Consider the following 22,254-nt stretch of genomic DNA (forward strand, 5'->3'; position numbering starts at 1 on the left):
ATATTAAAAAATTATTTTTAAATTTTTAAAAATTATATTTAATATCACCATATCTAAATACATAAAAAAATATTAATTTAAAATATCAAAATTAAAAAATTAAAATTTTTAAAATACTAATTGCTGCTGCTCTTGAACATAAAGACACTCATAATGATTGTCCTCGCTTGTCTTCCCCGAGGTCAATTTCTCTGCCCCACTTGCATCTTCTGTCTTCACTCGTTTTCCTTATGGTTAGAGCTGTACCACAATCTTTTTATCTTCAAGTCTTAAAAAATAAAACGCTGACATAGACAACCTACCGTGGTATAAGGTAGTGTAGACTAGCAAGATGGGATGGTTGAAATTTCCTTTCTCTTGGCGTTGGAGCAAATTTAATTGTGTTTCTTGTATCACCTGTGGCTTTGAATTTGTATCCTCTCAGAGTTATGCAATTAACATCTGATTTTATGGATGTTGAAGGTTTTATTGGGCGTAGTAAAAATGCTTATCACAGGCACATATGCAATTCTAGAACCTTCTTTGGAGCTTGCTGTGAGCACTTGTTTTATTGGTTTGAGCTTCTTTTTCTTTGTGTATTTAGTGTTTCGGATCATTTACAAGGATTTAAAAGGTCAGATTGTCCCTTGCTCAGATTTTTGCAATTAAGATCTGATTTTATGGATGCTGAAGGGTTTTTTGGGCGTACTAATTAAGAATGCAGTAATTTTATTTTTTTTTGGTTGTGGTAAAGTGCATTTATCGCAGGCACATATGCAATTCTAGAACCTTCATTGGAGCTTGCCATCAGTGTATAAGATCATTACGTGATCTCATCTAAGTCCAAGGACTGGGCGTTAAGTTGGAAAATTGGCAAGATCCTCTCTAATATTGAACCCTTTTTCTTATATAAGTTTCATATATATAATATAATTTTTAGGATCCCCAGACAGCTAGATGGAGCACTGCAATTTCTTGATATTACAATTAAAATGAACAAAACAACAATTTCATCAACATTTCCAGTATGCGGAACAAGAAATGCTGTAATTATGAAGCATTTTTCTCATCAGTACCTACACTCCACCAATATACAATTTACTCTTCCAAGATACATGGAAGTTGTCAACAACATGTTTATAGGAGGAGGCGATAGGCCTCAAACTCGGATCAAAGGGTGCCTAGCCTGCGCCAAGTAAGCCAACGTGAAAAACTCGAGGTGCATATGCACCAACGATGAGAAATTCTTAAAATTGGCAATAAAAATTTATGATAGATATAAATTAGAGAAAAAATATGTGACCGCTAGATGCATAATATTAAAGTGACTTATTATGTGTGATATGATAATCAGTTTAATAACCTAAGTTCAAATGTTAAACAAATTCCGAGAGTTTTAATTAAAAAACAATTAAAATATCAACAATTAAAAAGGAACTATTAGGTGCATCAAATAAATAAAAACCTCCAAATAACTAGAAACGGTTAATGTTAACCCTATTTATGACATTGATGCACACCAGCCGCTCCTTTAAGTCTTGCCTTGGATCCAAAGTCCAAAATTTAAATTTGACTGGCAACCTTCGTGGAAAGTTCAATTTTTGAAGTAGCTTTTCTGCTCGGTCTGTTTTGGATTCTTCGTCTTTGTTGGAGTATCTTATAGTTATTTTTTAAAATAATTTTATATTAAAAAATTATTTTTAAATTTTTAAAAATTATATTTAATATCACCATATCTAAATACATAAAAAAATATTAATTTAAAATATCAAAATTAAAAAATTAAAATTTTTAAAATACTAATTGCTGCTGCTCTTGAACATAAAGACACTCATAATGATTGTCCTCGCTTGTCTTCCCCGAGGTCAATTTCTCTGCCCCACTTGCATCTTCTGTCTTCACTCGTTTTCCTTATGGTTAGAGCTGTACCACAATCTTTTTATCTTCAAGTCTTAAAAAATAAAACGCTGACATAGACAACCTACCGTGGTATAAGGTAGTGTAGACTAGCAAGATGGGATGGTTGAAATTTCCTTTCTCTTGGCGTTGGAGCAAATTTAATTGTGTTTCTTGTATCACCTGTGGCTTTGAATTTGTATCCTCTCAGAGTTATGCAATTAACATCTGATTTTATGGATGTTGAAGGTTTTATTGGGCGTAGTAAAAATGCTTATCACAGGCACATATGCAATTCTAGAACCTTCTTTGGAGCTTGCTGTGAGCACTTGTTTTATTGGTTTGAGCTTCTTTTTCTTTGTGTATTTAGTGTTTCGGATCATTTACAAGGATTTAAAAGGTCAGATTGTCCCTTGCTCAGATTTTTGCAATTAAGATCTGATTTTATGGATGCTGAAGGTTTTATTGGGCGTACTAAGAATGCTGATTTTTTTCGTCTCTCAATTGTGGAGAACAGAGAAGGTGGTCGTTTTCGTCTGTTTAGGCTATCAAAGATTAAAAGCAAGAAGGATACAGCACAATCAGTCACGTGAACCACAGGACATAAAAAAAGCTTCGTAAAAGACCACTTAAAAAAACAAAGTTTTTTTTTTAACCAAACAAAAAAATAATTTTATTATGATAATACTAAAAGTAATATTTTTTTAAAATAAAAAAAATATTTTTAAATTATTTTAAAAAAAAAACAATATTTAACCCTCTCAAATACCCCTTTATCCAGGGAGGCAACAAATCACAGAAATCAGCAGCTTGGGATCAGTTGAGGAGTGGAACCTTAATTTGTTTGCATTTCATTTAGTAAGTTTTTCTAAGCTACTAAATAGTATGGATCCCTTTGAGAATGATCAAACCTACCTCGATCACTTATTGACTCCAGACGAGAACACCATTCTTCATGTCTACTTGAAAAACCAAAGCAGTGAACCGGAATTCACTGATTTTGTTGATATAATTCTAGAAAGGTGTCCACCACTATTATTTTTCAAAATGTTTTTTAAAAACCAAATCAAATTTATTTTTTTATTAGTGTTTTTCAATAGTTTTGATGTATTAAGTTTAAAAATAAAAAAACAAAAAAAATTATCTTAATACATTTTTAAATAAAAAATATTTTTTAAAAATAAAATAAATTATAATTTCAAATGTTCGCTCCTAAATCTCGTGCAATTTGTCTAGTACCTAGTTAACGTGGAGCCAAAGTTTTTTAAACATGGGAGAAAATTACTAATAAATATGATGTGATGTAGATATGTATTAGAAATCAATTCAAAACATATATAATAATTTATATCAAGTAAAATTAATTTACAAATACTTTAAAATAAAAAAATTTACATTATAATTATTCTTTTCGAGTTTTTATATTTTGAAATTGCTTCATAAAACTTATATAATTATATGTATATAATAAGTAAGTTAATTAAATTGTACTTAATAATTTCTAGATATTTAATTTAGGAACAATGCCTAGTATCTGTGTAGGAGGAACAACGCTTGAAAAACATGTTTTTTATTTGATATTTTACTTATAAACAAATCATATAAAAATATTAAATTTCAATAAACTACTCTACCAATGCAAGAGATGTCAAGAATAGTGGTTTTGTATAAATATTAATTTATTCCTTTATAATAAGAAAAGAAACATTTAATTGATTAAATTAATAGATTTAAATATTTATTTTGAACATATTCATATCAAAACCTTTAAATTATCATAAACCTTAATATTTTTAATAACTAATTATAAAAGAATAAAATTAAAATTAGATCATAAATCAAATAAAAAATATGACAGAACTTTACCTAAAGTATAAAGCAAAAGGCAAAAAAAGTTAATTACTTAACTTTAGTTGAAGAAACATTTGTGTATTGGAGAGAGCCAAGGAACAATCCAGACACATATGTTGCTACTTATTTTTGGACCCCATATGCTGGAGATGATGTATACCTCTTTTGAATCGAGTGCAGGAGTGTAGCTCATATTTGGTGCAAGACTGATAAAAGCAGAGAAGACATAAATATTTTTTGAACCCTATTTGAGTTGTTTTCTACTTTCTTTATCATCCCCCTTTACTGCCAAAATCATCAAGTTTTCTTCAATTGATTAGGAGTCTTCATAATACTAAATTTATTCCTTCTTTATCTTGTTTTTAAGGTTGAATAAATCCCTTAAAATTTGCACTAAAAAAGTTAATTTTGCTGTTGTCACAATTTTTTGTTCCAACTAAGGCTCTGATTCTGGCTTGGTTTTGCACGATTTCTAACCATCCTAGTTATATTCTGTCACTTATGATATGTTGAATAAATGACCTACATCTTTATTGGGTCATAGGGCTCACTATTCTTATGGCAGACTCTCAGTCATATTTGGATGTTTGGCATTGTCAGTTTCATGAATCAGATCAAGAAACCTTTTTTCACCAACCAGATTACGACCAGAAATGATGTTCTTCAAAACAAATTTATCTCACTTTAAACTCTCATGAAAGTTGTAGACTTGTATGCGTAGATGCATTTAGGTTTTTGAATCTCCTAATTTTGATATCAGAAGCTCAAGATATTCTCATGAGAATATCTAATGAGAAAGTAGAGAATTCTGCCGCGAGAAGGATTCTAACCTGAGTATTTTACTAAAGACTTTGCTTCCGTCATAATTTTGTTATTCACTATCATGAGGTCAAACCCTCAGTTAGATTAGGGATGCTCGATATTGGTAGTTTCCAAATCAGATTAGGAAATCCTTTTGACCAACCAGGTTGCGGTTAGATTTTACTCTTCAAGATGAATTTATCTCATTTTTTTATCTTTCATGAAAGTTGTAGCTCTATAATTATACATGAATTTAGTCTTTTGAATCACTTGATTTTGATATCAAAAGCTCGTGATATTCCCATTTAAATATCTAACATGAAAGTAGAGAATTTTACCGCGAGAAGGATTATGGCCCGAGTTTTGCACTAAAAACTCTACTTTTGCCACAATTTTGTTGGTCGTTGTTCTTAGGTTATACTTTCAATCATATCGGGATGCTCAACATTGTCAGTTTCTAAATTATATCATGAGATCCTTTTTTACCAACCAGATTGTTGTCAGATTCTAATATCTAAAAAGATTTTATCTCACTTCAAATCCTTTATCAAAGTTGTATTCCTAGACCCGTAGATGAATTTGAGCTTTTGAATTAATTGATTTAGATATCAAAAACTAAAGATATTCTCGTTTGAATATCTAATGTGAAAGTAAAAAATCATGTCACGAAATGGTTTCCAGCTGAGTTTTGTTGTAATTCTATTCTTCAAAACGATTTTATCTCACTTTAAATTCTTTAGGGAAGTTTTAGTCTTTTACGTGCTGATGAACTTAGGCTTTTGAATTCCTTGATTTCGATATCATAAGCTCATTATATTCCTATTTGAACATTTAGTGGAAAAGTAGAGAATATTATTGCAAAAAGGATTCCAGCCCAAGTTTTTCAAGTCTTGATTTGAGGGACTAGATTTAAATGTTTTAAAGATTTATCAGATTTATTTCAAACTTTAGAAAGTGAATCGGTTTCATTTGATATTCAATGATAAATTTGGAAAGAAGTTCAATTAAACAAAAAGACACAAAAAATAACTTGAGTTAACTCAACATTAATTCATTGAACACAATCAGGTCATGAGACTGAATTAATCTAATAGAGAGCAAATAAAACATATCATAAAGCCCAATTCTCAATTAAACTAATATTGAATGATAAAATTAAAAAAAAAATAAGATGGAATAAAAACTCAGCCAACTAGGTTAATCCGCCAAACCTGCAATCCATGTCATAAGAGTAAGATAATCCAATAAAAGAAACTAATATTAAAAGTGTTGTAACCCATTTTTGGGTCCCCACATAAAAATAAAAAAAATATAAATATATAACCAGAAGAAATTAGAAAAATAATAGGAGGCTAGAGCGGTCAAAAAATGGTTAGAAAAATTGATTAAGGAGAATAAAAATACAAAGATTGAAATTTTGATAGTATATTCTTGAATGATGAGAGCCCTGTTGGAAAAGAAAATTTAAATTTAAGGAGAAAAGTCCAAAATTGGATGTTTATGTACTTAATTGGATTTTATTGAAGGTTTAATTGAATTTATAAAGGGTTTGATTGCAAGAAAAATGGATTTTTAAGTTAATTTGGGCTTTAATTGGAAGAAATTAAAGTTCTGGGTCAGATTATAATTTTTTAGAGTTGATTTGGTCAAAACAGGGGCTGAAATACATAAATATTAAGTTTAATGGCCAATTAAAGACTTAATTGAGGAAATCCGAAACCAAGAACCAAAATGGAAAAGACGTGTAAATAGAGAGGCTGTAATAAACCAAATCAGGGGCTAAATTGAAGAAATTAAATGTTTATTGATCAATTGTAGGTTAAATTGCATAAATCAGAGAACAGGGACCAAAGTGAAAAGGGCAGCCAACTATGGGGCTGCCGATTGAAGTTGGCAGGGATGCAATTGAATTAATTCTTAAAATCAAAATTACATTTGAGGATTTAATAAAACAAAAGATAAATTGAAGGCTAATTTGAAAATTAACGCGTTTCAGCACCTTTTTTATTTAAATGAAATGATGTGTTTTGTCCAAAACGATGTTGTTTCATGTTTAAAAAAAAGAAAAAAAAAAAGAACAAAACGATGATGTTTTGAACGTCACTGTTCCTCTTTCTTCTTCCCCTGGACGTTTAGCAGGGGAAGGAAGAAAATTTGTCTTTTTCTTTTGTAATTTTGCTGCCTCTCTCTTCCCACATGCTTTGCCAAGACCCGTAGCCCCACGCCTTTTGATAATGAGAAACTAGAGGAGCCGCACCTTGCCAGCCGCGCCCCTTGGCCAACCAACCAGTGCTGCCCTACTCCCCATGCACAACAATAAAGAACCCCGCTCCCTTGGCTCTATAAATAGCATCCAACGCCAGCACAGGGGGTAGAGGAGGAACTGAGAAGAGAAAGAGGGAACAGAGAGAAGAGAAGAAAAAAAAAAGGAGGAACCAAAAAGAGAAAGAGGGAACGGAGAGAACGAACCGAAGAGAGAAAAAAGGAACCGAAATATAGGGAGGGGAAGGAAAAGCTTGAAACATGGTAGGAAATTTAAAAACAAACCGAAAAGGATAAAGGAAAACCATTGAAAAACAAAAGAAAAAGAAAGGAAACGGAGGAGAAGGGAAGAGCAGTAACCTCTCCGCCGCTTGAAACAGTAGCATTGCTTGGGAGTCACCATCCATGAGCCACAACACTGCCACCGGCCTTCACCGCAGCACTGCCAGCGAAGCAATTAGTCGACGTTCGTGATCCACAACACCGCCACCGCCTCCTCCACGCCAGGTATACTCTTCTTCCCCCCTCATTTCTTTTGTTACTTGTGTTTCCTCCTACATGTAAGAGGATGGGAAGGGGAAAATAATTCCTCCCCATTGGTTTTTTTATGCTAGGCTAGGCTGGTTCTAACCCATCACTGATGGGTTTCCTTCGTTGGGTTAGGCTGGTTCTGGCCCAGCCCTGATGTTTTGTGGGCCAGACTGATTCTGGCCCAGCTTTGCTTTTTGGGCCGGGTCTGGCCCAAACTAAAAAGAAAGAGAACTATTGGGCCGAGATCGGCTCAACCATTTTGGGGCTGAGTCCGACCCAGTTATTTTGGCTGGCCCAGTCTAGCCCACCTAATATTATATATTATATATTATGCTATTTTTGTATTATTTATATATATAGACATATAAAAAAATTAAAGGAAAAAATTTCTGAAAAATTCTTTAAAAAATTTTGTTGATTTTCTTGCATATTTTTATCAAAATTGTTTAATACTAGTTTGTATTTGTATATTGTAAGGATATAAATCTAGTATTAAAATACTCGGTTTTCATCAAGACATCAAAAAATAAAATAAAAAAATATTTTATTTTCATGCATACGGCCTAGTCTCTCCAAAATAAAAGAAAAAAATCATCACATCATATTTTTATACAACAAAGGAAATTTTAAAAAATATATATGTATTAGCATGCACTTTGGTTTTACAACAAATTTATTTTAGCCATGAGAACTAGGTCAATATTTCAAAGATTTTAAAAAAATCTTTTTGTCTTCTTTTAGTATCTGAGATTACAAATTTATACGTAAAACGTATTCCTGATATTAAAAATATAGTTTTCATATAGACGGTAGAACAATTAAATTTTTTTACCCAATAAGATAAAGATCTTCTTATTGAGGAGGACTTTTCCTATACCATAGAGAGACTACTAACTAGAAATAAGATAACATTTTAGCTTTTTATCAAACAATTAAACAATACAACTTATCTTAGTAAGGCGTATTTGAAGTGCTAATATCTTTTTTTTATAGAATCAGTCCTCGTATCCAATCTCTGAAACTAATTAAAGTTTCTAGTGATCAAAATATTAGGTGAAGATTTCCATTCTATTTTCTAATGATAAAAAGATAAAAATTTCTTTTCTCCCCTAATATGAGATACAATTATTTACATTTTACATTGAAATTGAAATGGAATATTTGCTACTTCACTACGCTGCCTATAACATCTGTTGTCCTCGAGTAGTGCAAGTATTACTAGAATATGATGCGTCCGCTGCCTACATTGCTGAAACAGGGAAGAAGTCATGAATAACTTAACAATCTATTTTTATTTGGAATGAAGTCATTTTATTGATTTTGTTAAGTTTTTCATCTACAATAACAGATTATGCATATGAATCACATGTAACTCCGTAGCAAGGCAAAAGACATTTTAAGCACACAGTGGCATTTTAAGAGAAGGCAGCTTTCCTTTTATGGCAGGTTGAGGTGGTTCCAAGCTCAAAGAATTGAAACACACAATGCTATAAAATTTGATCCATATGTGGTCTGCTGAGGAAAGAAAGGGCTAGAATAATTGCATGATGATCTACAATGAGTGAAAAAATTGAGGTTTTCAGTGCCATATCTTATTTGATTTTATATATTTATTTAGCCTTTTTTCTTTCAAAGTTGGATGATCTATTACAATAAATTCAGAGGTAATTCAGCCGAGTATATTCTTAAATTCAAAGTGGCAGAAAAATCTGCACCAAAAATCGATACTTGCTGTATATTCATAAAACAGTTCCTTTAGTTCTTGCCTTGGATCCAAGTCTAAAATTTAAATGTGGCTGACAACCTTCGTGGAAACTTTTTTTTTTTCGGCTTTGTTTCTTTTTAAATTTTAAAAATATTTTTTAAAAATAAAGACAACCTTCGTGGAAACTTTTTTTTTTTTATCGGCTTTGTTTTTTTTTAAATTTTAAAAATATAAAAATATTTTTTAAAAATAAAAAATTTAATTTTAAATTAATATTTTTTTTTATTTTTAGATATTTTTATTTTAATATAAAAATAATTTTAAAAAATAAAAAGATTTATTTTAATATATTTCGAGTAAAAAATTCATACTCATTATTCTGATTGTCCTAGCTTGTCTTCGGCGTGGTCAATTTCTCTGCCCCACTTGCCTCTTTTCTGTCTTCAGCATATTTCGAGTAAAATTGGATGTTTTTCTTATGGTTAGAGCTGGGTTTTTGATGTGAAACATGTTTTTAAATTTTTTTTAGTTTGAAATTAAATTATATTTAATATTTTTAAATTATTTTGATATATTAATATTAAAATTAAAAAATTTAAAATAAAAAAATTTAAAATATTTTTAAACAAATAATTTTTTAAAAAATAATTTTTATCACATTCTCATATATGTCTTTAAAACTATATTATATTCAATAATTCTAGAAAATATATTTTCATTGTTTTTATATATTTTTAAAAGTGTTTTTTAAAAATAAATTAAATTTATATGTATTTTAGTGTTTTTCAATAGTTTTGATATATTAATTTTAAAAATAAAAAAATTTTAAAAATATTATTTTAATATATTAAAAAAAACATTTAAAAAAAAAACCATATATATCAATCATTCACAAGGTCTCATCCAATTTTGTTTAGTAGCTAATTAATGCAGTAACTTGTAATAGTACAACCTCGAAAGTCGAAACACTTCAAAATTAAAATACATTGTTACAGTTGGTATAATTAAGGTGGTGACAGTGTAGACTAGGAAGAAGGGGTGGTGGATATTTCCTTTCTCTTGGCGTTGGGGCACATTTGATTCTGTTTCTTGTGTCACCTTGTCTTTGAATTTGTATCTTCTTGCTCACAACGTAAAAATGTTTTTGAATTTTTTTTTTTAAATTAATTTGTTTTTTTATTTTTAAATAATTTTAATGTAATGATATAAAAATAATTTTAAAAAACAAATAATTATTTTTGTAATATATTTCCAAATAAATAACATTTAAAAATCGAACCTCAATAAATATCCTGTCCATCTCCAGAGAAGCAACAGACCAAATAAAGCAGCAGCTTGTGATCAGTTGAGGAGTGTAACCGCTAACCTTTGAGCCACAGCGATTTCTCCTCCCCTTTATTTGTTTACATTTCATTTTGTGAGTTCTCTAAGCTACAAAATGGATTCTTCTGAGAAAATGAATAGCATCGATCCCTATATGGATCCTGTCTTGTGCAAAGCTGCGGAAGAAGGCAATATCGATCCCTTTGAGAAAATGCATAGCCTCAATCAGGTATTGACTCCACGACGAGAACACCATTCTTCATGTCTACTTAGGAAACCAAAGCAGTGAACCGGAATCCACTGATTTTGTTGATAAAATTCTTGAAATGTGTCCACCACTGTTATTCCAAGCCAATAAGAAAGGTGAAATCCCACTCCATTTGGCAGCAAGATATGGCCATTCCAGTGTGGTAAAGGTCCTCATTGACCGCGCAAGAGCTCTACCCACTGATCCAGAGAGCGGAGTAACAGAAGCAAAAAAGATGTTGAGGATGACCAATGAAGAGCAAGATACAGCGTTGCACGAGGCAGCTCGACATAGGCGGCGCCATGTGGTGGAAATATTGACTAAAGAGGACCCTGAGTTTTCATATTCCGCCAATGTTCATGGAGAAACTCCACTTTATATTGCTGCTTCCATTTTCCCGTGGTGGAGAATCCAAGAACACGGAAAGGTAGTCGATGGAATCTTAGGAAATTGCATTTCAGTGGACTATGGCGGCCCTAATGGTAGAACTACTCTACACGCTGCAAGCGCGTCGGGAGATCATGGTAGAATTTTGTGCTCAAGTCTGGAGAATTAAATAATTTATATATAATAGTGTAAACTATAATTTAAAATCCACGTATATTTGATTTTATATATCCGTGTTTGCTTCATAATTAGCTTTTATTATTATTATTATTAAAGAAACTTTGTGAGTTTAAGTATTGGATATATAAGTTACATATATTTCATGAAATTAATTTTTTTTAAATTATTTCTAAAAAAATTTTTGTTTAATTATTATTAAAAATATTACTCAATGAAAAGCATTTTTTAATTAAAGAAAAATTTAATTTAATTTCTAAGAAAATGATTTTTTTATTTTAGGTGAGAAACGCTTTTCATAAGTTGTTAAAAATTTAAAAATATTATATTATTTACTTATTATATCAAATTTGGTCCTCAATTTTTTTATTGCTATATATTTTATTTTGAATCTTTTTTTTTTAATTTCATCCTTTAAAATTTGATTTAATTTAATTTTTATATCAACTTTGATTCTTATTTTTATCATTGTTATTTGTTTTTCTCTTATCGTTAATTGATTTTTTATCTATAAGATTTAGTTCTTTTTTTTTATTGTTATTTATTTTATTTGAAATAATTTATGAAATTATAATTTTTTTAATTTTATTATTTTTTAACTTTTTTATTTGTTAGATTTGATCTTCATTATCTTAATTGTTATTTATTTTATTTGAGATCATTTATAAAATTAGATTTTTTTTCAATTTTATTCTTATTCAACTTTTTAATTTGTAAGATTTTGTCCTTATTATTTTAATAAATTTGAAAAAAATATTAATAATTTTTTTTAACTTATTTTTTATGACATAACCAAATACTAAAAAATATTTTTTAACTTATTTTTTATGATGCTACAAAACATTGAAAAATAATTTATTTTCTAAAAAAATATTTTTCAAGAAACTAGTTTTCTAAAAGAAATTATTAAACGGGGCAAAAGTGAAATCTCTGTTGTTCATGAAGGATAACTTTTATTCCTTGTTTTGTTGGTTTCAGAGACAGCAAGAAAATTGTTAGAAAAAGAAAAGAAGTTGACGCAAACAACCGATGACAATGGCTGGTCACCCCTTCACCACGCTGCTTGTTATGACTGGTCTCCTCGTATAGTGCAAGTCCGGTCTCCTCGTGTACTGAAAGTATTACTAGAATATGATGCGTCCGCGGCCTACATTGCTGAAACAGAGAAGAAGAGAACAGCTCTTCACATTGCAGCCATTCAAGGACATGTAAACGCAATGAAAGAGATTGTTTCTGGATGTCCAGCTTGTTGTGAGCTAGTTGATAACAGAGGTTGGAATGCCCTTCACTACGCTGTGGCAAGTAAAGATAAAAAAGCATTCGAGGAATGTATGGAGAATATTCCTGAACTTGCAAGACTTAAAACGAAGAAGGATGACAAAGGAAACACGCCCATCCATCTACTTGCTGCTTTTGCGCGCAAGCAGAATGACCGGTTACGTGTATTTCATAAATATAGTTTTAGTGAAATGCAGATATATGGTCTTAATAAGCGAGAGCTAAGCGTCGGCGACATTTTTGAAGGAAATTTTGCAGAGATACAGGTAATCAATCCGAATTAACTGTTGTGATAATTAATGCATACATTAAACAACCCCCCCAACACACACACACACACACACACTACATATATATATATATATATATATGAATCAATTTCTTGATTTCTCTATTTGGGTTTTGAATATAATTAAATCATATCCATCAAATGGGTTCATATAACTTTTGTTCAGTTTCACTGTATTATTGCCTGTTGGGATCACTTTGTAACCGGTGTCATGTTAGGAGTATCTTCTGTATTGTATTTTTTAAAAAATAAATTAATATTTTAATATTATTTTTTTTATATATAATTTTGATAAACTGAAAACACTTTTAAAAACTATCACCCTGCAATACTAAATATTTTTGAAAACTATTTACACTGCAATACTAAATATAAAAGTGAAGCCATATGAATAACTTAATAATGTTGTTAACTTAATACCAGATTATGCATATGGATCGCATGTAACTGCTTAAAAAACATATATTGTTAATAAAAAAACAAAAACAAGTACAAATGAAAGAAAAAAATTACAATTAAAAAAATCTGAAAATTATAGTTAAAAAATCAAATAGAAACTTAACATAATCTACAAGCAATTAAGGAGAGTAGCAATAAACAATAATATATTGGAATATTACCCCTCCGAGGAAATTAATTTTAGAATGAAATGATGTAAAATTAATGGTATATAAAATTAAGACCATATCTTAGTTTTCCTTTTGGGGATAGTTGGGCTAATGTAAAGCATGCGGTTTAGTGTCAACGAAATTAGTTTTTGTTACCTGCTAATATATAGAGTAACAAGAAGGATTTGATTGCAAACAAACTAGCTAGTTGTGGAAACAAAAACAAAGGCCCAGAAGTTGATATATGATATTTGTTAAATGGCTAAAAATGATGGATATCTACGATAGTTTTCCCTAACTATTTTTCAGAAAGAGATCCTAGAATCCCTTGAAGATGTTGGCAATGGACCGCTTGGCAGCCAGCTCAAGGTTTTGAATGAACAGAATGATAAGAGAAACAAAGAGTTTGAGGAAGCTTTGAGTAAAGCAAGAGAGTCTCATCTAGTTGTTGCGGCGCTGATAGCAACGGTAACATTTGCAGCAGCATTCACCCTACCTGGTGGTTACAAGAGCGACCAAGGTCCAAATGAAGGCACTGCAATTCTTGCTAAAAAAGCTGCTTTTATAATATTTGTCATATCTGATGCAATGTCAATGGTGCTCTCTATTTTTGCTGTTTTTATCCACTTTTTGATTTCGCTGATTCAAGGTTTGGAATGGGTTAAGAGAGAAGTGATAGATGAGGATACCACTATAACATTATTTTTGGCTGCCACGTTATTGACTATGATTGCCATGGGGACGATGATTATCACATTCATCACAGGTACATACGCAGTTCTAGAACCTTTCTTGGGAATTGCCATCACCATCTGTCTCATTGGTTTGAGCTTCTTCTTCCTTGTGTGTTTAGTGTTTAGGTTCATTTACAAGGATTGTAAAGAGAAGACATCCTGGTGAAACAATCTATTCTAAATTTTCTATCAAATAAAACTCTGATGTATTTGTTTTAAATTCTTATTGTTTTAGAAAATTCTCTTTTCATATTAATTATTTTTAATTTCATATACAAAACATATATTTTAATAGCAATAACTTCGTTTACTGGATAAAAAACAAAGAAAACTAAAACAGATATTAGAACCCCCCCCCCCCCCCCCCCCCCCCCCCCCAAATAATAGAATTTTGACAAGCCAAATGGATTGCATTTTAAATTTACAGTTTAATTTTTTGAAAAATAAATATTTACTAATTTTAAATAGATAAAATCATATCTCTATAAGAAAAAAAAATTAGAATTCAAAAGCATAAAGAAAATTAACATAAAATCTTAAATAAAATAATAAATCTAGAAAAAATAAAAAACAAAATTGGCCTAAGTAGCAATTTTTTAGCCTAATTTTGGAAGATCTAGCATTCCATTGAATGACGGAACAACTTTCCACAAGAAAACAACTTGTAAAATCTCTTGTTAAATTTTGAGCTTGACCAACCTTTAAATCTCTTGTTATCTCTGTTTTAAGCGTCTACTTTAGAATAGCATGACTATATGTCCTCTTAAACCTAGTTATATCTAAGTAATATTTGCAGCAGCATTCACCCTACTTGGCGGTTACAAGGGCGATCAAGGCACTGCAATTCTAGCTAAAAAGGCTGTATTTATAGTATTTGTCATATCAGATGCAATGTTAATGGTGCTCTCTATTTCTGCGGTCTTTATCAATTTTTTGACGGCATTGATTCAAGGTTTAGAAATGAATAAGGGCGAAGAAATTAATTAGAAAACCACTCTAAGATTATTTGGGGTTGTCATGATTGGCATGGGAACAATAATTATCGCATTCATCATAGACATATACGCAATTCTAGAACCTTTCTTGGGGCTTGCCATCACCATCTGTCTTTTTGGTTTGAGCTTCTTTTTCCATGTGTACTTAGTGTTTAGGTTCATTTAAGGATGTAAAAGATTAGATTTACTAGTGAAATAATCAATTATAATTTTTCTATCAAATAAAATTCCTGAACTTGCAATACTTGGAACGAAGAAGGATGACAAAGGAAACACGCCGTTCCATCTAATTGCTGCTTTAGCGCACCAGCAGAAGCAATGGATACTGGTTTTAGATGAAGGGGACATATATGGTCTTAATAAGCGAAAGCTAAGCGTCGACGACATTTATGTAGGAGATTTTGGAGAGATACAGGTAATTAATCCTCTATGAATTAACTGTTGTGATAATAATATTATTCAATAAAAAAACGAAATATAGGGCAAATGAATGAAAAAAATGCAATCTTAACATAATCTTACAAGCAACTAATTAAGGAGAGTAACAATAAACAATAATATATTGGAATATTACCCCTCCGAGGAAATTAATTTTAGAATGAAATGATGTAAAATTAATGGTATATAAAATTAAGACCATATCTTAGTTTTCCTTTTGTTTCTTCTCGGGGATAGTTGGGCTAATGTAAAGCATTGCAATCAAGTTATTTTAATTTCAATCAATGAAGTTGATGTATGATATTTGTTAAATAGCTAAAAATGATGGATATCTACGATATTTTACCCTAAACTTTTTGCAGGAAGAGATCCTAGAATCCCTTGAAGATGTTGGCAGTGGACCGCTTGGCCGCAGGCACAAGGTTTTGAGAAGACGGAATGATTAGAAAAATAAAGAGAAAGGGGATGCTTTGTCATGTCAGAGCACTGCAATTCTAGTTAAAGAAAGCTGCTTTTATAGTATTGATCATATTTGATGATTGTTGAGTGGTATACTTGTGGTTGTTTTTTAAAGTATTTTTTATATTAAAATAATAATATTTAAATTTTAAAATTATTTTTAAAATTAATACATTAAAATGATATAAAAATATTTTAAAAAATAATTTTTAATAAAAAATAATTTTTTTGCGAACTCTCAATTTTTACTGTCTTCATTCACTTTTTGATTTCGCAGATTCAAGGTTTGGAAACGGTCAAGGACGAGGAGAGAGACAAGAAAACCACTAGGATATTATTTGGGGTTGCCACGTTGTTTACCATGATGGGTATGGGGACAGTGATTATCGTATTCATCACGGGCACATACGCAGTTCTGGAACCTTCCTTAGGGCTGCCATCATCGTCTCTCATTGGTTTGAGCTTCTGTGGTGTTTGGAAACGCAATGTAAGTAATATTTTAAATTTTTTATTTAAAATAAAAAAAATTATTTTAATATATTTTTTAATAAAAAATACTTCACACTATTACAAGGTATTAATGTTTAGGTTGTTTTCGCCTCAAAGAAGCCCAAGGCTCAGAGTCTTACGGGTTACGAGCTAGTTGCGATAGACATAATCCCCATGTAATTGTGTCTTTGGCTGTTTTGTCACTGTTGTCTTTATTTTCAAGGGTTTTTTTTTTTTTCCCTGTATCATAATTCCCATATTATGTTCTGGACTCTCGAGTTCGTGATGGACTTTATCGCAATCGTACTGCATATTAAACATAGATATTCTAATTAAAAACTTTATTTTTATTTATCACATTCGTATAAAAAATGGGCCTGTAGAGACTGCAGTACTTTACTGTCGTTCAGGACCTCTTCTGTCGTCTTAAAACTCTCTGTGCCTACGACCATTTACTGCAACCACGAATTGGACACAATGATGTTGGCGCAAATTGGATAGAGAAAGAAGAAACAGCACAGGTGGGTAAACAAGAAATTGATTGCAAAGTTCAAATCAATTTGGGATTGTTTTGAAACAATTTGATAATACATATAGGTCACATAATGGTCGAGAAAAAAAAAAAGAGATAAAATTATTACTTAGTATCGAATAATTAATTTATCTAAGTGGATAGTTATTAGTAATTAATATCATCGCATCATCATTTTCAATAATAATAATAATTGTCTTACCCACATCGCGATGATCTTTATGTGCTTCCCGTGTTGTTCCAGTGTCTATATTCTCCCTGGTTCTCTCTGTCATGTGCCCCTCCTATTTCTGTTCCTTTCTCTGGCCTTTATAAGGCCAGAGAATGCACTCAACTTGTCCCCAGCAATCACGATCATGGGCAACCTGCACGTTGCGAACAAAAACTTCTGCGACTCACGTTCACTCGGAGATTCATCATCGTGTGGGTGGGGATATTGGCAGCGTGGTCCGTGATTTTTGTGGTTGTGTTTCCTGTTCATCCGGCATTCAGAATGAAAAGACGATGAACAGTGCTTAAAATGACACCGTTTCACCTGAAATGATTATTTTCAATTTGACCTCTAAACTTCTGATACTTAACAATTGGGTCCCTATCAAGAAAAATCTCTTTTATTCTTAATGTTACCCCTGGATCAAATTGCAATTGAACTAAATTTCAAAGCCATTTACAAATCAGTACTTGGTTTTTAATTTAATCAATTAACTCCTCAATTGACTTTTTAACTTTTAATTCAATTACAATTACCCCTGAAAAAATCAATTAATCCTCCTATAGTATCAATGTCTATTTACTTTGCTCCTTGAACTTTAATTGCTTGTAATTGTGACCCAAATCAACCCCAAACTTTGATGCATTAATTAATTAAATCAAAGTTTAATTAAATCCCTAAAATTGTTAATTCTTCTATTTTTTTTACCAGGTTGACTGCAAAATTTATAATTCCATCATTATTAATCCTCAAGTTTAAATTTATAATTCCATCATTATTAATCCTCAAATTTTTAATTTGTATTGCCTTAATCCAATTCTCAAATTATTTTTTTATCCATTCATTTTTTTTTGTTTTTTTATTTTTTTAAATTAAAAAATTGGGTTATAATAATAATAACCTTTTTCAATAATGAGACAAAAATTTTAAATTTTAGCTAAATTTTGTGAGAAAGATTTCAAACTAAAACAATCAATCCCAGATTTGCTATTAAATAAAATTTCATAAATGTGTGTTTCTTATTCACTCAAAGTTAAAGGAAGAAATTAAAAACAAAATCAATTAAAAAATAAACTTAAAAAAATAAAATAAATTAACTTATCAAATTTATAATTCAGTTTATAAGATTAAGATAACTTTAAAAAAATAAAAAAATATTATAAAATTTAATCCATAATAAATAATTTTATTGATTTAGTTTATATGTGGATGCGTGCATATATATGAGTGTTTTTAATTCACTTTTTAAGTCTAATAAATAGTGATACAATGAGATACTTTGATATATACAAGTGTTTAAATATTAAGAAAAAAAATAAAATAAAATAAATGGCAACATGGTCTTCCTTTCCCTTTTCTTTTGAGTTTCAAAATTCTTTGCCTTGCTAGGAAGTTATGCTAAGGGAATTAATAATATTTTTTAAAAAAACTTTTTATTGTCCCAAAAAACAAATAGGAAAACAAGTGATTTATTTATATTTGAGCATTTGTAAGTTCAAGAGCATAGACAACATTAAAAAAAGACAGGTAATACCCTATTATGATAGAAAGCATTTCATCTTTATTGTCTTTTATGAAAGAAAAAAAAAGTTATAAATTTATCAACAATTACATTTATATAATCTTAGCTTGAAAGTATTCCAGATTAAAATATCTGATTAATAAATCAATTAATAAAATATTAATTAATCCAGCACATTCTACAAACAAATGTTTCAAAAAATCTGATTTCTTTCACAAAAATGCAAATTTAGCTTTTTATGACAGTGACATCCTGCAGTCTGCATTGATGATCAAAATGTAAGCAAATCTCATGCCCCAAAAACACAACCCAAGCTTGCCATTGAACTGTACGGAAGGATAGAATTTGCCTGTAAAAAAAAATGATGCAATTCAAGTGGTCAAATTCATACCTTAAATAAAAAAAAAAATTGATTTCTTAATTTTTTATTTAAGATAATCTTAAAAAAATTGATTTAATTTAGATTAATTTATCAAATCTACAAATCTAGTCATAAAATTGATATAATCCCATAAAAAGTAAATGAAAATAAATTATAAAACTTAATTGTTAATCGATTCTATCAGACCTAATGTTAAATGATAAAATTTATAAAAAATTTAGTTAAAAAATGATCTAAGTCAATATATGTTAACCGTTAAGTATTATTCCCGAGTTATTAGGTTGAAATAATCCCATAAAAATCAAATCAAAATAAATAATGAAGCTTAATTCTCAATCAAATACAATATTAAATAATAAAATTAAGAAAAAAGTTAGTTATAAAAAACTGAGTTAACTAGATTAATTTATCAAACATACAACTTAGATCACAAGACATAGACAACCCAATAAAAAAACAAATATAATATTGAAGGACATAAGACCAAGATAATCTTTTGAAAGAAAATAAAAAAAATAACAACTTGATTTAACTAGGGTTAAAATACCAAAACTCACGACCTTAATTATAAGACCAAGATAGCCTAATAGAAAAGAAATCAAAATAAATTATAAAAACTCAAATTTCAACCGACTTAATACTCAATAATAAAATTTAAAAGAAATTCAATTAAACAAAAAATATAAAAAAAAAAAACCAACCTGAGTCAACTCGAGATTAATCTATTAAGAACTATTCTTGGGTAATGAGACTAGATTAACCTAATAGAAAATAAATAAAATAAATCATGAAATCTAATTTTTAATTAAAACTAATATTGAATAATAAAATTAAATGAAAAGGAATAAAACCCCAGCTAACTAGGTTAATTCCCCAAACCTGCAATCCATATCTTAAGAGTGAGATAACTCAATAAAAAAATTTAATATTAAAATGATAAAATTAAAAAAAAAATATTAATTAAAATAAAAACAAAAGCAAATGTATTTTTTAGAGTCACACAAAAATATGTGGGAAAAGTATTATTGCCATAATACTTTCCTCACAAGTTTTAAATTATAGGTAATGTGTTTAATTAATTTTTTCATATCTGAAAATTATTAGTGTAGCAAGAGACATTGTGATATATATGAATGTTAAAGTATCAATATTCTCTGCTTATAAAAGAAGAAAAAAATTATTCTCCACTTACAATACTTAGATATCAACACTATTGTTAAAGTATCAATATTCTCAACTTATAAAAGAAGGAAATAAATATTATGTACTTATAATACTTAGATATCAACACTATTGTTACAGTTTCAATATTCTCTACTTATAAAAGAAGGGGAAAAAAATACTCACAATTGTTTTTTAAATTGTGATAAAATATTTTAGTTTCATTTGCTAAATAATGTTTTTAGAAATATATATATCCTATATTTATACTGATTTAATTTATGTGTGGGCATGCATGTGTGGGTACGCTTGCACATATATACTTTAAAATATTTGAAGATAAGTACAAAAAGAAATAAAAAGAACATGAGAAAAACTATTCTAGTATAAGTGTATAGCTAATGGTGTTTTAATACGATTAATCACACTTTTTTGCCTTTTCATTTTTTTGTTCCTGTGAATAGCAAATGGTGTATAAATTAGAGAAAATAATAGAGAGAGGAGAAAAAAGAGAAAAATAAATGTTAGAGTGATATAAACAAAGAATTATATAAGAGTTAGAATTATGGGTTAGGTAAATATGCACAGATAGATTGCAACAAAAAAAAATTAAATTAAATATGCGAAAGAAAAGAAAAAATGAAGTACGAGAGAGAGAGGTGACGTGGGTAATGTGCCCATCATAACATGGAACCGAAAGAAAGGTATTTGGGTGACAAAAGTGAGGTGGATACACATAGGCGAGTCGAAGTTCACTAATAATGACGGATCATGAGCCAAAGAATTTATTTTTTATTTTCTTATTATCTTGATAAAAACAGATATAACTTTCCGGCAGGGCAAAAGAAAAGATATTGCGACAAAATATCAAAAAGGAAAATAAATGTAATTTGTGGTTCTTAACGCCTTTTCTTTCTTTAAATACCGAAGAAATCAGCAGATTGTGATCAGTTGAGGAGTGGAACCTCTTGCCTTTGAGCCACAGTGGTTAATTTCACCTCCCCTTCATTTGTTCACCTATCATTTAGTGAGTTTCTCTAAGCTACAAAATAGTATGACGTCCTATATGGATCCTGTCTTGTTCAAAGCTGCGGAAGAAGGCCATTTCCGTCCCTTTAAGAATTATCAAACCCGCCTTGATCAGTTATTGACTCCAGACGAGAACACCATTCTTCATGTCTACTTAGGAAACCAAAGTAGGGAGCCGGAATCCACTTATTTTGTTGATAAAATTCTAGAAAAGTGTCCACCACTGTTATTCCAAGCCAATAAGAAAGGTGAAATCCCACTCCATTTGGCAGCAAGATATGGTCATTCCAACGTGGTAAAGGTCCTCATTGACCGCGCAAAAGCTCGACCTACTGATCCAGAGAGCGGAGTAACAGAAGCAAAAAAGATGTTGGGGATGACCAATGAAGAGCAAGATACAGCGTTGCACGAGGCAGCTCGAAATAGGCGGAGCCATGTGGTGGAAATATTGACTAAAGAGGACCGGCCTGAGCTTTCATATTCCGCCAATGTTCATGGAGAAACTCCACTTTATATTGCTGCTTCCAGTTGGGGTCAAGAACAAGAAAAGGTGATCGATGAAATCCTTGCTAATTGCATTTCAGTACTGGACTATGGCGGCCCTAATGGTAGAACTGCTCTGCATGCGGCAAGCGCGGTGGGAGATCATGGTAGGATTTTGTGCTCAAGTCTGGAGAATTAAATAATTTATATATAATAGAGTAACTATAATTTAAAAGCCACGTATATTTGATTTTATATATCCGTGTTTGCTTCATAATTAGCTTTTTAAAAAAAAAAAATATTATACCACAAATTCTTTGTGAGTTTAAGTACTGGGTATATAGTAATTTACACAGACTATGTGAAATCTATGTTCATGAAGGAAAACATTTATTCATTGTTTTGTTGGTTTCAGAGATAGCAAGGAAATTGTTAAAGAAAGAAAAAAAGTTGACGAAAACAACCGATGACAACGGCTGGGGACC

The 22,254-nt window shown here is 30.2% G+C and overlaps 3 protein-coding genes across 4 annotated transcripts in view; all 3 read left to right on the forward strand.

Moving 5' to 3' along the window:
- LOC105141805 (ankyrin repeat-containing protein At5g02620-like) overlaps positions 1 to 22,254 on the forward strand; it is a 78,422-nt gene that overhangs the window by 55,089 nt on the left and 1,079 nt on the right. Inside the window, exons 3-5 of one of the 2 annotated variants that reach the window (XM_011049169.1) lie at positions 12,255 to 12,532; positions 15,323 to 15,478; positions 15,864 to 15,966. In XM_011049169.1, coding sequence (XP_011047471.1) covers positions 12,255 to 12,532; positions 15,323 to 15,478; positions 15,864 to 15,947 — 518 coding nt within the window. In that variant the 3' untranslated portion in view covers positions 15,948 to 15,966. The other variant, XM_011049168.1, reaches the window with a different exon arrangement.
- LOC105141804 (ankyrin repeat-containing protein At5g02620-like) overlaps positions 1 to 22,254 on the forward strand; it is a 76,355-nt gene that overhangs the window by 44,964 nt on the left and 9,137 nt on the right. The window contains exon 3 of the mRNA XM_011049167.1: positions 13,644 to 14,211. Coding sequence (XP_011047469.1) covers positions 13,644 to 14,211 — 568 coding nt within the window. The remainder of the gene's footprint in view (positions 1 to 13,643; positions 14,212 to 22,254) is intronic.
- Positions 10,313 to 22,008, forward strand: LOC105141802 (ankyrin repeat and SAM domain-containing protein 1A-like). The gene is made up of 2 exons (XM_011049165.1): positions 10,313 to 10,559; positions 21,381 to 22,008. The coding sequence occupies exons 1-2, from the start codon at positions 10,464 to 10,466 to the stop codon at positions 21,966 to 21,968; spliced, it is 684 nt and encodes a 227-aa protein (XP_011047467.1). The 5' UTR covers positions 10,313 to 10,463; the 3' UTR covers positions 21,969 to 22,008.

Source organism: Populus euphratica, unplaced genomic scaffold (genome assembly GCF_000495115.2).
Source record: "Populus euphratica unplaced genomic scaffold, PopEup_1.0 scaffold132.1, whole genome shotgun sequence".
Classification (NCBI taxonomy): domain Eukaryota; kingdom Viridiplantae; phylum Streptophyta; class Magnoliopsida; order Malpighiales; family Salicaceae; genus Populus; species Populus euphratica.